Source organism: Chanodichthys erythropterus, chromosome 17 (assembly GCF_024489055.1).
Source record: "Chanodichthys erythropterus isolate Z2021 chromosome 17, ASM2448905v1, whole genome shotgun sequence".
NCBI lineage: Eukaryota > Metazoa > Chordata > Actinopteri > Cypriniformes > Xenocyprididae > Chanodichthys > Chanodichthys erythropterus.
The window spans coordinates 19,171,558-19,190,281 of record NC_090237.1 but is presented as its reverse complement, the minus strand read 5'-3'; the positions used below and the strand labels follow the sequence as shown (position 1 = coordinate 19,190,281).

The window sequence follows — 18,724 nt, the reverse complement described above, 5'->3', positions numbered from 1 at the left end:
AGTACTTGTACCTGATTGTTGAGTTTACAGTTAAGCACCTAAGTGTCTGCACACCTGACGGCTGTGTTTGATCAATTGGTTTATGTGTGGTATTTTGGACAGCAGTGTCTTGAAATGGCAAAGAAGTGACATTATGTTAGATTTCTGTGTCTAATGTAGAGAAGTGTGTTTAGTGTTGTCATTGTGCAAAACAATGTGTGCTTATAGTTGTGCAAATCTAGCCTTGTGTTTTGCTCCTTGAGTGTAAGGTTTTGCTAATTGTGGGAAAAATTTAATTTTAGTGTGTAAGCAATCGTAAAAAACTGTATTTGGGTAAAGAAGTCAAAAACAACATTTGGACTCCCAAGAGATACATGGTAATTCTGCTGTAATGATAAAATTTTAAATTTACAGAAACTAGGAGTGGAATAAATATATAAATGTATACGTGTTTGGAACAATATGGGGGTCAGTAAATGATGATAGAATTTTCATTTTTGGGTGAACTGCCACTTAAAAGAAGAAAAAATTGCACAGATATAAAAATACCTTGCTAAAAGTATCTGTATCATATTTGTGGTGGGGCCTGTGAAAATGTTAGCAGGCCAAATAAACATCTGAATAATACCTAAAACAATTTTTAATTTGACACACTTGGATCGTTGGATCGTTCATGGTGTGAGACACTGAAAAATATACAGTGAGACATGATGCAAAGTCAAAGCCTGATACATTTGAACATAGACCAGCTATGCATCACCCTCACCCCAAGCAGTCAAAAATGACCCAAGTGCACATCCACATCATTAGCTCATATCCTCAAAAACAAAGGAGACTGTAATCTAAAATGGCATTTTATAACACATCTCATTATGTTTCACATTAACCACCCATGTCATAAAAATTGTTCAACAGCTGCTTGCCAAACAAATCTGTAATTTTTCATTTCACCATGAAAACAGAGGAAACAGACGTCAGGCTTCATTAAGCAGCATCATGTCTCAGCTGTCTTCATTGATTTTTCGGACTCTTTGTTCTTATCTGGTCTATTCTTATAATGATAAGAGTTAGCTAGCATGAGTCATTAGCGAAGTAAACATCGGGATTCTTCGCTTTCTCAGAATTCTCTTTTTGAAGTTGCTTTCAGGCTTCATTTTTCATCATGTAGCTCTGTTTATTAATATCTCATGTTCTTTGTGTAAAGGTCCATACATATGTGAAACTTAAAGAGGCTCTTAGCCTCACTCTAATACTGCTGAGATGTATTCAGCTCAGTGTTTCTCTTGTTATATTTAGTTTCTGAAAGCTCTGTTAGCATTTACCATTGTGCAGTGTAACGTAATAGGAGGATAGTGTACATTTCTGCTGGGATTGCTCGTGAAGTGGCTGATACGTCTAAATTGAATTTATGTACAAAATATTTCTCTCTCCTGTGATTTATTGCCTGTGGTATATGCAATTACCCAGAAATTATGTATCAATTTACTTGTCCATACTGAGTGATACCAGTGATGTAAAGCCACTGTATAAAAACCCCTCAGCCAGATGCCAATTTCCATAAAAACATGTCTTTCCCATATATTATTGAGTTCTCTAAACTGTTTGTTGTCCTGTATTCCACATATTTTTGGTACTGGTTATGGATAATGCCATTTTACCTCAGACTGTGCAGCAAGATAATTCACCCTTCTTCGCCTCAATTATTCTAGTGACCTTTTCTCACAATTTTGTTTGCTTCCTGTGTGAAATATGATTGGTCTATTGAATGACACTCAGGGGGATGGAGACTTAAGCTGATGCAGCAGAGCGATAAATGAACTAAGTGAGAGGCAGGCGTTGACCCAGCCAAGCCCTTATCAGCATAGTTTTCAAGTCTTTTACCAGAATGCTTGTTCCTGCTAGATGAAAGTGATGTTAGCTTTAGGCGGTCCCTTAAGTGAAATTGCTCATCATGTGTAAATGCTTTTCTCAAGACCAGTGCTGTGATTAATACTGACACAGTCCAAAAGAATTTTGAAGACAAAAATAATGTATCCATCCATAAAAAAAAAGTAATTCATATGACTCCAGTGGGTTTATAAAGGCCTTCTGAATTGAAGCGATGCGCTTTTGTGAGAAAAATATCCATATTTAAAACTTTATAAATTCAAATAACTAGCTTCCAGCGGACGATTTGCGGCAGAAGAGCAACCTTTGACCTGACACACAACATAATGATAATCACAGAGATACAGAGGATAGAGCAAAAAAAATCACCGGTCATGGATTATAAGTCTAAAATGATCATTTTTAAAGAGAAATGTTAGAGGATTTTGATATAAGAGAAGAGGAGCTTAACTTTGTTGCACAGCCCTATTTGTTTGAACCGTGAGAGGCATCTAAGCTACAATATCCTACATCCTGCGTCATACATCACGTCAGCGGATTACTCATTTGGGGCTAGTTGACTTGCGCATTCTGCGTACAGTTGTCCGCCAGAAGCTAGTTATTTGAATTTATAAAGTTGTAAATATGGATTTTTTTCTTACAAAAACACATTGCTTCACTTCAGAAGGCCTTTATTAACTCCCTGGAGTCGTAGGAATTACTTTTTTTAATGGATGGATGCGTTATTTTTGTCTTCAAAACACGGCCCCCCATTCACAGCCATTATAATCCTTGGAGGACTAAGGATATTTTTAAATATATCTCCGATTGTGTTCGTCTGAAAGAAGATAGTCATATACACCTCGGATGGCTTGAGGGTGAGTAAATCATGGGATAATTTTCATTTTTGGGTGAGCTAGCCCTTTAATTCCTGTATAATCTGAATTTGAGTATCAAATGCATACTAGAGCTGGGTGGAATTTTGAATATTCACTATATTTTTTCACTGTTTTGTTGGCAGTACAAATTTAAGCAACATTGTAATTATTTTTTTATGTGTTTTATTTCTGAAAGTTTACATTTCTGCACCATTAAATCTCTTTGTGGCATTCATTCATTAAAATGTTTTAGTAAAAAACTATTTTGTTTTTGTTTTTTGGCTACAATGACTGATTGAATTTGGTTCACTTTTTTAATTCATTTCACATCAAATATATTTTAGTAATTTAATATAACATATTTACATCAAATTCATAATTCTTCATAATACATAAATATTTCTGATTTGGTGGTCAAAAACATTTCTTATCACAGTTTAAAATGGTAACGCTGCTTAACATTTTGTGGTTTTTCAGGATTTTTTTGATGAGGAAAGTTCAAAAGAACAGTTTATTTGAGTAGATTGAAATCTTTTGTAACATTATTAATGCATTTACTGTCATTTAGATTAATTTAATCCATTCTTGCTGAATAAAAGTATTAATTAAAAAAAAAACATGTTCACTGCAAACTTTTTAATGGTAGTCTATATATAATTGTATAATATAATATAATATAATATAATATAATATAATATAATATAATATAATATAATATAATATAATATAATATAATATAATATAATATAATAAACAGATAGATAGATAGATTGATAGATTAATTGATTGATTCATTATAAGAATGAAAAATATTGACATTATTGAACTCAGCCCTAAAGCCTTTTGAAGCTCTTCTTCAAGTGGGAATTTTCTGCTTCTAAACTTAGCATTAATTATATTGAATCCCAGTTATTTCCCCATAGTCTATTACACTTGAGACATTTTATTGACAGGATTAAGTGTTGGAGGTACACTGAAGACTGTGGGCACTCAAGGTTTCAGATTAATTAGCCTGTCAAATAGGGGGCTTTCTACCTGGTGTGCTAAAGACTGATGTTAATTAGAAAACAGTGCTGAATCTACTTTCAGATTCAGCTAGTGGGGGGGTCCTCCCGTCCAGATTCCAGCCAGCTTGATTTCAGCAATGCCATCTGGATGCTGTCTGAGCCTCTCATGGAGTAAAATAGCGGGTTTCTTGATTGATCCGCGTACAGTACTGAAACACTTGAGTGACAGCAGTAGGCTCCTGCCCGATATTGACATCCTGTAGCGTCCGTCCATCTTTCAAATATTACAATTACCTGTCAGAAAATGTGACATTTGGCTAACCCTTCTACGTAGGCAACATTTTGAGGCATCATATGTGCTCCATTTATGAAAATTGTCACATTCTGAGACAGCATTATATTTAAACTTCACGGAGAAGACGATTCTAGACTGCATTGCAACAAACACATTGCAAGGAGACCTGAGAAATGTTGATTATAAGTAAACTTGTATTTAATTAGCGTTCTTTGTTTTAATAAATGTAATTAAAATTGGATTATTAATTCAATTATTGTTCATTAGTATTATTTATTTTATTATTTTAGTCTATAAACATTTGTGCTATGCATATTTTATGCTTTTTAGCATGCTTAGCAACATCCTAATGTCAAATTTGATTGAAATCAATTGTGTCGCTTCTCCATTTGGAGCACAGGTTGTTTGGCATGCGAAGTCATTGTCTGAGTACTAGAGGGATCAATATCTTTGACTAGAATGACATTTCTTTTAAATATCCTTTCTCTGCATTAAAGATGAGCAAGAGCTATTTTGATGGTCCTTTTGTATCAAGTCCATTGATGTCAAATCTAGAAAAATCAGCTATACTGCTGGTTAGGTAAGCCAGAGACATGTTTTTAAATTTCTTTCTTAGAAGTACCTGTAGTTTTTATTCTTTGTTTCTGAATACCATCTGGCTTTTCATCAGTCAAACAAGCTCTTTATTTCATTCTGTACTTGACTGGCTTCTAAACTCATAGAGGTTGAGGGGTTGCTTTTATTTTATCTGCTTCCCTTGATGTGAAAGCAGTAGGTACTTTTTAAAATCTGATGTATGCATTATCCATGCTACCATTTTTACTTTTCATAGCAAGATGATAATTATTCTATAAATCAATTTAATGGGGCTCATTAGGACTTTTAAAGCAGACACTCCAGTTAATTGCAGTTCCTCGCAGGTAGAAATCTCATCAATCTCTGATCTAGAGGATCTGGGATACCTTCCCTAAGGGCTATCTGATTGACGATTTAATTGACGACCTGATTATTTAAGGAATCACATGCGTGACTGATAGCTGGAGCCACACCAGACAGTTTAGGGATTTGGAGACTTTTGTGACACTCTCTCTTCCATCTATAAACTTGCGTCTTGGGAACCAAGTATGTCCCCGTGCTGCAGCTCTGGGTTGAGGTTTTGTTTTTGCTCATTTACTATTTCAAGTCATTACTTTTTAGTCAGTGGCATTGCCTAATCTTCTTGATTACATGTATATTAGCTGGGTGAGGGCATTGTGAGGGCAGTGATTGTTTATGTGAGCACAGATGGAAGTTAGCGCAGAATCCCTGTCTAGCCGAGGAGTAAGGGTGCCCGTTGGCAGAGCTTGGATGAAGAGACCATTAAAACAGCCTGATGATGCATCAAAGAGAATCACCAGACAAAAGCCAGCCACCTCCTCTCTCTGCCTCTCCAAATTTTCCCCAATACCTCCCTTTTCTGTCCACTGATTGAATCCAATCATTGTACAAACGATGGTTCTGAAATCTTTTTTTTATTTATGCACTTATCCCATGATTATGAATCAGTGTACACACATTAATGCTGCCTCTATGTAATTTGCAGCTAAGATGTGTCTACTACAGTGGCTCTCAACCAGGGGCCGGGACCTCAGCAAACTTCCATCTAAAATGACTTAAAATAAGACAAACAGCAATGAATATATTTTATTGGGTAGAAATTGTGAGTAAAATATATTTCTTTAAATTTATCTTTAATCCTTATCCAGTAAATTGAAAAATCAAAAAACTGGGGACTTCATATATTCAAAAATGGTTGCAAACCACTGGCCTGTTATGCAGCATAAAAACAATGATATATATCAGGGGTGCCTCAGTCCTGGAGAGCCACAGTCCTGCAGAGTTCAGCTCCAATCTTAATCCAACACACCTGAACAAGCTAATTAAGGTTTGAAAGGTTGCTAGCTACACTCTGCAGGACTGAGGCTCACCGGGACTGGAATTCGCCACCCCTGTTATATACAGTGCTCAGCGTAAATGAGTACACCCCCTTTGAAAAAGTAACATTTTAAACAATATCTCAATGAACACAAAAACAATTTCCAAAATGTTGACAAGACTAAGTTTTATATAACATCTGTTTAACTTATAACATAAAAGGAGGGGTAATAATATAACTTAGATTACACATTTTTCAGTTTTACTCAAATTAGAGTGATGCAAAAATGAGTACACCCCACAACAAAAACTACTACATCTAGTACTTTGTATGTCCTCCATGATTTTTAATGACAGCACCAAGTCTTCTAAGCATGGAATGAACAAGTTGGCGACATTTTGCAGCATCTGTCTTTTTCCATTCTTCAAGAATGACCTCTTTTATAGACTGAATGCTGGATGGAGAGTGATGCTCATCTTGTCTCTTCAGAATTCCCCAAAGGTGTTCAATTGGGTTCAGATCAGGAGCCACTGAATCACTTTCACTCTGTTCTTCTTCAGAAATCCAACAGTGGCCTTAGATGTGTGTTTAGGATCATTGTCATGTTGGAAAAGTGCACGACGACCAAGGGCACGGAGTGATGGTAGCATCTTCTCTTTCAATGTAGAGCAGGACATCTGTGAATTCATGATGCCATCAATGAAATGCAGTTCATTGACACCAGCAGCACTCATGTAGCCCCACATAAGGACACTTCCACCACCATGTTTCACTGTAGACACCATGCATTTTTCTTTGTATTCCTCACCTTTGCGACGCCATACAGTTTTGAAGCCATCAGTTCCAAAAACATTTATTAAGTCTCATCACTCCAGAGTATAGAGTCCCAGTTGTCTTCATCTTTGTCAGCATGGGCCCTGGCAAACTTTAGGCAGACTTTTTTGTGCCTGGGCTTTAGGAGAGGCTTCTTTCGTGGACGGCACCCATGCATGCCATTCCTCTGCAGTGCACGCATATTGTGTCACGGGAAATAGTCAAAAATATTTTGGCTTTCTGCTTCGTTAGATAACTGCAGTGAACTTGCATGCTGATTTTCTTTAACCCTTCTCATCAGAAGACGCTCCTGTCGAGGTGTTAACTTCCGCTGACGTCCTGGACGTCTCTGTGAGATGATTGCAGTTCCATCTTTTTAAAATTTTTGTACCACTTTTGCTACAGTATTCTGACTGATAAGTAAAGCTTTGCTGATCTTCTTGTAGCCTTCACCTTTCTGGTGTAAAGAAATTATTTTCTTTCTCAGGTCTTGTGACATTTCTCTTCCATGTGGTGCCATTGCTGACAGCATGAAATGGGAAGGGGTTTTAACACCCTTTTATAGTCAACTGTCTGAACCAACCACCTCTGAACAACTCAGATCTTGTCTTGGCAAAATCACTCTCCCACAGTCCTGGCATGTTTTGAAAATGGTGGGATAGACCAAACCAGCCAAAACTTCAATTTTTATACCAGAACCTCTCTACTCAGTATCCGATTAGTGTCAGAGATCGCTGCTGAAGTGATGTGGGCATGACACAACAAAGTTGAGAAAAGTTTGTCCATGCGAATGAGTAATGATGTAATATATAGTTTTTAAGTTTTAGTTTATAAATTTTAGTGTTGTATTATACTATATATAAAAATATATATAATTCTATTGCCTTTTTATATGTGACCCGTACTGGCCGTGAGCTACACCTGTTTGAAGTCGATACAGTCGACTTCAGACAGGATGAAATACTGTAATTCTGTGTATATCAGGATTGCATGTTGTCTGAGGCATCTTTGTGTGCACACACGGCGCGCTTCGGATCTGTCAGTCAGCGTGAGATAGTTTTGTTTACATCAGCAAGAGTTTGAAAATCATATTTCATTGGTTCAGACTCATACCATCGAGAATTCGCTATGAATATTCACAAGGTTGGAATGCTGCGCTTTAAAATGATATCAAACTGAGGGGAAGCGCGAGTCATTGAGAAGAGAGCAGAGAAAAATTACATTTTTCATGGACAAAGGAAAGGTACTCCTCTCAAAAAATGTACAAAAAAAAAGATAATTTTAGATGTTTAATTACTATTTGGAGCATTGGGGTCTAATTTTTGTGAAAACCTCACATTCGACCAAAATTGACATTTTTCACCTTTTTTGCCTGTAACTCGAGATTAGCCTGTGCGCATTCCAACTTATTTTGCCAGCACAGGTTTTTATATATAATATACACACACACACAGCTCAAAAAAATTAAAGGAACACTTTGAAAACACATCAGATCTCAATTCGGAAAAATATCATGCTGGATATCTATATTGAAATGGACTGGTAGTGTGTTAGGAACAAAAGGATGCCACATCGTTTGATGGAAATGAAAATGATCAACCTACAGAGGACTGAATTCAAAGACACCCCAAAAATCAAAGTGAAAAAATAATGCAGCAGGCTAGTCCATTTTGCTGAAATTTCATTGCAGGAACTCAAAATGGTAATCAGTAGTTGGTATGGCCCATACATGCTTGTATGCATGCCTGACAATGTTGGGGCATGCTCCTAGAGAGACGATTGATGGTGTCCTGGGGTATTTCCACCCAGATCTGGACCAGGGCATCACTGAGCTAGCCAGAAGTGTTCTATTGGATTTAGGTCAGGCGAGTGTGGGGCCATTCAGTGGTATCAATTCCTTCATCCTCCAGAAATGGCCTGCATACTCTCACCACATGAGGCCGGGCATTGTTGTGCACCAGGAGGAACCCAGGGGTCCAAGGATTTCATCCCGATACCTAATGGCAGTCAGGGTGCTATTGTCAAGCCTGTAAAGGTCTGTGCGTCCCCCCATGGATATGCCTCCCCAGACCATCACTGACCCACCACCAAACTGGTCATGCTAGAACGATGTTACAGGCAGCATAATGTTCTCCACGGATTCTCTAGACTCTTTCACATCTGTGAAAAGCACAGGCCACCAGTGGTGGACCTGCCAATTCTGGTGTTCAATGGCAAATGCCAATCGAGCTCCACAATGCCAGGTAGTGAGCACAGGCCCACTAGAGGACGTCGGGCCCTCAGGCCACCCTCATGAAGTCTGTTACTGATTGTTTGGTCAGAGACATTCACACCAGTGGCCTGCTGGAGGTCATCCTCCTCACACAAAGGATCAGATACCGGTCCTGCTGATTGCCCTGTCCAACTCTTCTAGAGTAACTGCCTATCTCCTGGAATCTCTCTTGCTCTTGAGACTGTGCTGGGATACACAGAAAAACCTTCAATGGCACGTATTGATGTGCCATCCTGGAGGAGTTGGACTGCCTGTGCAACCTCTGTAGGGTTCAGGTATCGCCTCATGCTACCAGTAGTGACACTGGCCCTAGCCAAATTAGTGAAAAACAGTCAGAAAAGATGAGTAGGGAAACAAATGTCAGTGGCCTCCACCTGTAAAACCATTCCTGTTTTGGGGGTTGTCTCATTGTTGCCCATCTAGTGCACCTGTTGTTAATTTTATTAACACCAAAGCAGCTAAAACTGATTAACATCCCCCTCTGCTACTTAACTGACCACATCAATATCCCAGGAGTTTAACTGACTTGATGCTATTGTCTGATTAAAAAGTGTTCCTTTAAATTTTTTGAGCAGTGTGTATATATAATACATTTTTTTGTTAGTTTAACTTGAATTATATCCCCTCATATCTCATCTATGATCAGATCTTCCAAAGCTGTGGCAAGTTTTGCATTGGGCAACAACTCTATAGCCACCAAGCGACCAATAAAACTAATTGAAAAAATCTTGCTCTTGAGCTTATTGATCGGAATGTTTTTGACTGTTGATTCGGACAGCATCTCAGGGGTCCAGAGTGTTTAGCTGGCACTATAACAGAAATGTACCTTCTGTTCCTCTCTCTCTGAACATTTTACTCAAGTTTTCAAATGTAGTCAGTGGCGTTGCAATAATAGCAAACTCTGTGCAGTCCAGGTCCTGATTAGACTTCCATCTCTGGCTGAATAAATTTGAAAAGACAACTAATTAATGCAGAAAATAAAAGCCCCAGCCAATGTTGGCTGATCGAATCACACACGTTATCTGCTCAGCTTATCTGACAGGCTCATGTCGCTTCTGGTTCCTTGCAGACACTGCCTCTCCGTGCCTCACCGCAGCCAGACACTTGAACACACCTCATCTGTATTCTTCCCCATGCTAGCTTCTGCCAAGTCGTTTTTAAACATATGCCTCTTGTAGGCACAATCTCCCTCACACGCTAATTCCCATTTAATTACTTTTTTCTTTCCTTTTCTTTTGTCCATTTAACCACGGAATGCCCCCAAGCAGGGAAAACTGAAGACACACAAAGCTAGGAACAATAAGATGACTCCACAGAGAGAAAGAATGAGAGAAAAGGGGGGAAAGGAACCATAATAAGGTGATGACGGAGCGTACTAGCACAGGAGGAGGGTTGAGCTCACGATAGCTGTATTGACTCGCATGTATCTGCCAGCACTGAAGGACACTGATTCCAGAATGTGACAGATTCTGCTGTTCAGAAAATGATGTGTTTGTAGTCCAACATTAACACTTGCCAAGCGCTAAGTCCAAGTAAAAATTGTCTTTGGCAAGTACAACTTTACATGGTTTAAAGTGAATAGAAAGAATGTTATGTTAGTCATGCCTGCAATTCAAATCACCGTCTACCTAAGAAAATACTGTATGTTGCGGCTCAAGCGCCTTTGTCTTCAGTACAAAATTTCCCATAAGTTTATATAGGATGTCTAAAATTTCCTCATTATCCAGAACTCCATGTGTTGATATACTGCACAGTATATGGAATTTTTATTACATTAAGCCAACAAAATGAAAATGCTGAACAAAACCTTTTTTCTCCATGTTTTTATCAACTAAATGTGATTTGCTAGCTAATTTTTTTGTTGTTGGGGGTATTAATAGAAGTATTTGGTACGACCAAAATACATTAAATAGTAATAACTGTACAGTTTGTGGAATATTTATTACATTTAAAGGGTTAGTTCACCCAAAAATGAAAGTAATGCAATTTATTACTCACCCTCCTGTCGTTCTACACCCATAAGACCTTCTTTCATCTTGGATCATCAAGACAAATTAAGATTTTTTTTGATGAAATTCGATGGCTCAGTGAGTCCTGCATTGCCAGCAATGATACTTCCTCCCTCAAGATCCATAAAGGTACTAAAAACATATTTAAATCAGTTCATGTGAGTACAGTGGTTCTACCTTAATATTATAAAGCATCAAGAATATTTTTTTTTTGCACAATAAAAAAACAAAATAATGACTATTTAACAATATCTAGTCATGGCCGATTTCAAAACACTGCTTTGGAGCATTACGAATCTTTTGTGTCAAATCAGTGATTCGGATCGCGTATCAAACCTCCAGACTGTTGACATCACGTGACTTTGGCGCTCCGAACCACTGATTCGATTCGTAAAGCTCCGAAGCTTCACAAGGCAGTGTTTTGAAATCGTCCATCACTAGATATTGTTTAAAAGTCGTTATTTAGTTTTTTTGGCGTACAAAAAATATTCTTGTCGCTTTATAATATTAAGGTAGAACCACTGTACTCACATGAACAGATTTAAATATGTTTTTAGTACCTTTATGGACCTTGTGAAGTACCATTGCTGTGAACGCAGGCCTCACTGAGCCATCGGATTTAATCAAAAATATCTTAATTTAGTGTTCCGAAGATGAACGAAGGTTTTGCGGGTGTGGAGCGACATGAGGGTGAGTAATAAATGACATTATTTTCATTTTTGGGTGAACTAGCCTAACACTTTAAGCTAACAAAATGAAAATACTGAACGAAATCATATTTACATGTTTTTTACTCCCTAAATGCATTTTGCTAACTTAAAAATATCAAACACATTTTTTTTGTTGTTGGTGGTATTAATAATAGAGTATTTGGTATGACCAAAATCTTATATCAGTCATCACATACGCTACATAATAATTTTTTATAATGCTTCAAATGAAAGGCACCTTCTCCCTTATCTTTTTTTTGTTTTATTTATTATTATTATTTTGGGTTAAAAACCTACATTAATTTATCTTATTTTATTTTAAAAACCTACAGTAACACTCTGCTTTTAAATTAATTTAATTTAAATTTAAGTGAATCCTTACACTGGATGATAGGTGGTAAAACTGATTCACTCCCATTATAATCAACAAAACTGTCTACTCTTTAAAGTACAGAGTAGTTGATAGACTAAATCACACTCTGTCAATGTACCTCAGTACAAATGTTACAGCAGAATCTCTAGCGGCTGACACGTTTCTGTCCTACAATGGAAGATGAATGCTGTTGATGCGTCTTGCCAGAATAATTGGGCTTGTTCAGTGATAACTCTACACACCTGTTGTGATGGGTCCTCCCAGGCTGATGTTGATTTCTGTTGTGTGATGGTGGTGGACAGGTGTTAGACCTGGATTCGATAGTTGTGCAGTGAGGGTGCCCAGACTTGTCTACACACAGCATGCCAACATACACACAGCAGAGACTAGAGATGCTCTGCGGCAGTAACTTCAATCACATGCTCACATACACAAACTTGAATTTGGGTGGAATTAAGCTTATCACAGTGAATTTGTTGTGATAAATTTGTATTTGCGTGTGTGTTAGAGAGAGAGTTTGTATTTTTCCTTCATTTTCTCTTATCTGAGAGGGTGAGTGTTGGGGTCAGATAGTTAAATGTATTTCCACTGAACATATTGTTGTCCATAGCAAATTTGACGAGATGCTGGAATCTGTTATTTTTTGCATTCTGCAGTTCAGCCAGGTGTGTTCCCCATCAAGCAGATGGTCAGAAATGTCCGCTCTGCTCTTCTTGAAATCACATTTTTCCCATGTGGCTTTGGCACCAAACTCATTGTGATGTGTCTCACAGTAAAGCGACAGTCTGTAACTGTTTCACAAAACGTCAATCACACCATGCAGAAGCAATCCATTTAATACCGCCCAGAACGCCATACATCGCTGATTTTGGGTGTTTTGAATGTTTTTCGAAGGCCCCCGTTATGCAACACAATATTCAAAGCACAGTGTTACTGTAAGTTTTTAATCAAAAACAACATAAAAAAAACATAAACTAAAAGCCCTGTTACTGTTGTTTTTTAAAATAAAATAAAAGCATTTTAATATTTTCAGTATTTCTAATATTTCTGCTGTAATTATGACTGACTATTTTTATTAACAGAAACTGGGAATATTGATATATTCAATTAATAAATTGTGATTCCGGAAGTGTCGAGAACTGTATGTTCTTAATTAAAAACAATAGTTATTGATTTTAGCATTTTAATTTAGGTCAGAGTTGAATCCACCATACACTTCAGCATTATCAGCTAAGCGATTGTTTTATTTATTTTTTTTTTCCCATCAGTTCAGCTTTTCCTAGCATTTTTGATACACTTACTACTTGTTCTGCACTGTTGTCAATCCAGTTTCGGCATGTTTCCTTTTTTTGCATTTTTGGTTCCCTATGTGATCTGAGCAACATTTTATTGATACCATCTCTAGTCCTCTTCAGTTGAGTTATACTCTTGAATTCTCTGTTGAGTCTCTGCGTGAGCTCAACCGATAGCTGAGTTAAAGGCAGCCTGCAGCCGCTGTCAACGTAGGTGATATTTTTGGCAACATGTTCATGTTTATCTCCACTATAAATGCATATCTGCATTCTGAACAGCCCTCTATCTATCTCTTTCGATCTCAATCTATTTAACTCCTTTCTCTCCATCTGTCGCTCTGTTCTCTTGCTGCTCATGCTCAGTCATTCTCTCTCTCCTTGATCCTTTTCTCTTTATATCTCTCTGTCTTGACACTTTACCACGTCATGCTTTAAAAACATTATTGACCAATTCTACCTTAGCAGCTGTTGCCATCCATAAGATTAACAGACTTTATCTTTAGTTTTACACTAAATTTTCCAGAATTGATCAAAAATGAATACAAGAACACATGATATTTTCTTTCTATACAAAGATTGATTTTAGTTTTCAAGCTTGCAAACATGCGTTTTAATGTTGCTGCTTGGAAAAATGACAAATAACACAAAGTTTTTATTATTATTATTATTATTATTATCATTCATTTTTAGTCACAATAACTGATACAGTCCATGATACAGACTGTGCTATTCAGGCTGGGTCTGTTTTGGCAGGCTGGAGGGATGTCCTCACTGTAGTGTTATCCTGGCTCAGGTTTGCTTGCAGAGATCCATTGTGATTGTGGAACTATATGATTGAGCCTGTTCCTCCTTTTGTTTCCACAGTCAATACATATTTGACCCTGGTCCTACTTACTGGTTGGATTTTCTTCTTCCTTTCTCTATCACATTCTTCACATGCCCTTCCTGTCTGTATCTCTCTCTCTCTAATTGCTCTGTCTCTCTCCCTGTCCCTTGATTCTGTATTTCTCTACAGGATGCTATAAATCTGCAGGGGTAGTGCTGGGTGACTGGGCTGCTTTGGGAAATAGAGGACATGAGCTAAAGCAAGAGAGACAGGCAACTCCAGAACAGAGTGAATAAGAACAAAATGTCCTCATTGCATTTATGGAGAAGTGACATTCTGGAGCAGAGGCTGAGGAGTGGGGGGAGCCAGATCAATACCCTTGTCTTTCATTTTGCTTGGCACCCACCTTGTCATTTCGTTGTCCTGTCTTATTGCTTGTTATCCTTTTCTCTCCATCGCTTTGCCATTATTTTCTCACCTTTTGAGCCCAATTGAAACTAAACTGTGGGAGATCTCTGCGTTCCTCGCTCTGCCGCTCTGGCCACGCATTAAGGTCCTACTGTGGAATTTCATTAACACGTTATCCATCCTTCTGTCTTTCAGAATACCAATATGTCTGTCTGTCTGTCTGTCTGACTGAGTGCATGAGTGAGTGATGTGAAGGCCAAGTATGGTAACCCATACTCTGAATTTGTTCTCTGCATTTAACCCATCCAAGTTAGTGCACACACATTAGGACTATAGTAGTGAGTAGTGAACACACACACACTGCAAACCGTGGACGCACACACCCAGAGCATTGAGCAGCCATTTACTGCAGTGCCCGGGAAGTGATTGAGGGTTAGGTGCCTCGCTCAGAGGCATTCCCACAGGTTTCGCATTCACATCAAATACACTACTGATTTCAAAACAGCTCACGAGTACCACATTGACTTAGTTTTTGTTGCTTATTGCTCTTTTATTGTCAAATACATACACTACCGTTCAAAAGTTTGGGATCGGTAAGATTTTTAATATTTTTAAAAGAAGTTTTGTCTGCTCACCAAGATTGCATTTAATTAAAAATACAGTAAAAACAGTAATATTGTGAAATATTATTACAATTTAAAATAGCTGTTTTCTATTGGAATATAATATAAAATGTAATTTATTTCTGTGTTGGAAAAGCTGAATTTTCAGCATCGTTACTCCAGTCTTCAGTGTCACATGATCCCCCAGAAATCATTTTAATATGATGATTTGCTGCTCAAGAAACATTTATTATTATTATCAATGTTGAAAACAGTTTTTTTTTTTCAGGATTCCTTGATGAATAGAAAGTTCAAAAGAACAGCATTTATCTGAAATACAAAGCTTCTGTAGCATTATACACTACCGTTCAAAAGTTTGGGGTCAGTAAGAATTTTTTTTTATTTTTTTGAGAAGAATTTAAAGAAATTCATATTTTTTTCAGCAAGGATGCATTAAATCAATCAAAAGTGACAGTAAAGACATTTAAAATGTAACAAAAGATTATATTTCAAATAAATGCTGTTCTTTTGAACTTTCTATTCATCAAAGAATCCTGAAAAAAAAATATTGTATACAAATATTTTGTACATCTGTACACAATAAATGTTTCTTGAGCAGCAAATCATCATATTGGAATGATTTCTGAAGGATCATGTGACACTGAAATTCAGTTTTGCCAACACAGGAATAAATTACATTTTCAAATATTTTCAAATAGAAAACAGTTATTTTAAATTGTAATAATATTTCACAATATTACTGATTTTACTGTATTTTTAATTAAATAAATGCAGCCTTGGTGAGCAGATGAAACTTCTTTTTAAAGACATTAAAAATCTTACACAAATCGATCCCAAACATTTGAACGGTAGTGTACATTTATGTCAGAATGCCCATCTTACCAAGTATTCAGGTAAATACAGTAAGTTTTGGAACGTAAATAGTTGAGAGAAAATGCATGTTGTGTCTTAAAGTGACAGCAGCCTAATAAACCTGCTGCTTTCTGTCATGTTAATCAAAGAAAAAAGACAAAGTGAAAATCACTCGCTGCTCTTGACTGAATAACTTTTGTAACTTTAATTGTAAGCATTAATCTGAATTTTAATTTTTACAAATCTATCCAGTGATATTTTACATTTGATTAATTTCTGTAGTTTCTTACCTGAATACTACTGTTAGACCCACCTGAAATAACTTAAAGCCATGTTTATTTCATTTGTCTCTTTATTCTATTGTATTTATTTATGCTATCATTTGCAATTTGTTTTTTTGTTCTTATTTTACTTCTGACTGTTTACTTCTCTTTTTGTAAATTTAGTTCAGTGGTTCAAATACACCTTCCTTGTTTTGTGTGTGATATAATGTGATATTACAACAAAATTACCCAAATTATGGGTATCTGTATGGTGGTATATATGTCAGTTTTCCCTGTGGCATCGAACATGGTATTGATTCTATCTGTCTGTCTGTCATTGTTCTATTTCTGTGTTCTATTGTTCTATCTAGGCTGTTTTTCTAACGATCCATATATTTGGCTTATTATGTAAGCTGAATTTGTTTGTGTCTTATATGCATCTGGGGACATAGTGAGACAGCCTATAGTTAGAAAGCGGCAAAGAGTCTGAAAATGCTGTGGCTTATTGGCAGTATATAGTGTTAAGCACAGGAGAAAACAGCTCTGCGCCTCTGCTGTTTTCCTTATGGCGCTGCTGTGAATGAAAGCCTGCAGCTGGGATGAGCGAAGGCTCTCACTATTGGGAATGCTTTCTGTAGTCGGGTACAGCTTTTCAATGAACACAATTGTTCCTTGGAGACTTAGTGATTTAGAAGTGAATGAATATGCCATTAAGAGAAGTTCCCTGGTCTATCATCAGCTCAGTCTGTTTGATGTCATAGCAGCTCAGGGTTGTCATGACATCATCTTGGTAGTCAAAATACGTGCGGTTTCCCACACTTGTCTGCGAAAGGATGGATTATGAATCAATCCAGTGTTTGTTTGTACAAACTCTTAACTGGCTCTGTTTTTCAGATGATGTTTTCTCATTACAGAATGATGGGATTGGACTTCAGTAACTGTTGCAGATTAGATAATTGAAAAAAACACTTGTAATTGAAAAAGAAAAGAAAACCAGCCATTATTATTCATAAGTTTGCTGTTGTCAAATATCCAACTGGTTTTAGAAGATATGTAGTAAATGTGTATAATGTTACCTTTAACAACCAATTCTAAGGGCTTGAATTCATTGAAGTTTCCTTGTGAAGTACCTTGTGGGTTGTGAGTTTCCAACATTTCCCTCCAAAAAGTAGATAGACTAACAAAAGGCATTGAGAAGGCATGGGCACAAGCTCCTTGCTGTCAGAATGACTGGAGGCCAGCCAGATCAGGAGCACTAGATCATGAGAGTGTGAGAATGAGATGACAGAACAAAGCGGGAAGCTACAAATGGAAAAAAAAATAGAGCATGCAATGGTGAAGGTGAGGTATAATGACTTTGGCTAAAGGCCAGCAGTCTTATTTGGAGATTCAGAGACACCAAAAAGCTTTTTGTTGATCCTGTTCACTTTCTCTTGTGTGTTATTTGTCATTTGGTTGTGTTATTTTTTTATGACACCAGCTGACATCAAAATGAAAGAGTTTGCCTGATACAAATCCCAAGCTCTGCCTGTTTCTTATTGACCTGTTTTGAAATATGATGGTACCAGTATGGGGTTTTGATGATAGCACTACATTTTCTGTGTCATACTATGAAGAAAATAAATGGAAGGTAAAATCGTTAATGAAAGGGGGAGGAGTGTGCTTTTGAAGGATCGATAATCATTTGTGGTTCTGTTTGCTGTGCTTCTGTGCAAAGTGGTTATAATCACACTCTTTCTCTTGTTTTTATATGTATCCCCATCTATCCATCTCATGCTCTTTCCTTAATGGGCTCAGAGAGTCTGTACCGCATAAGGAGATCGAAATGTGTCCCTCAAACTAGCATTGACGGTCTAGAGGAAGCTGAGGTAAGATAATCTTTTTGAATATTCAGTATACTACTGCTTTCTTTTCTATGATATTGTGCTGTGACTATTCCATGACCCTTGTCCTCCAGAAGAAATGTCAAACACATGTGCTGGTGCTGGTGGTTCATGGGGGGAATATACTGGACCCGGCTGGTGGAGAGCCAGGTGCAAAGACCGCAGATGTAAACACCCTGTCCTCAGTGCTGGAGAAAGTATCTCAAGCTCATTTCCAAGCTGCAGCCCAGCATGTCGTCATCAAGTTGGTGCCGTGCCCAGCCGTATGCGCAGAGGCCTTCTGCCTTGTGTCAAAGTAAGTAGCTATAACTGAAAGCATCTTTTAATGACCATGCTTTTTTGGAAATTTGCCATGGTATTCTTTAAATTAAATACCATTGTGTATATAGGCTATCATCTGAGACCATCACTGCTTCCTTTCAATTGTACTGTTTTGTAACTGGTTGGACTGGCTGCATTT

General features: G+C 37.3%; 1 protein-coding gene across 1 annotated transcript in view; it reads left to right on the top strand.

Moving 5' to 3' along the window:
- Window positions 1–18,724, top strand: part of pitpnm3 (PITPNM family member 3) — a 111,738-nt gene that overhangs the window by 44,087 nt on the left and 48,927 nt on the right. Inside the window, exons 5-6 of the mRNA XM_067365506.1 lie at window positions 18,179–18,249; window positions 18,339–18,559. Of these exons, the coding sequence (XP_067221607.1) occupies window positions 18,179–18,249; window positions 18,339–18,559 (292 nt within the window). The remainder of the gene's footprint in view (window positions 1–18,178; window positions 18,250–18,338; window positions 18,560–18,724) is intronic.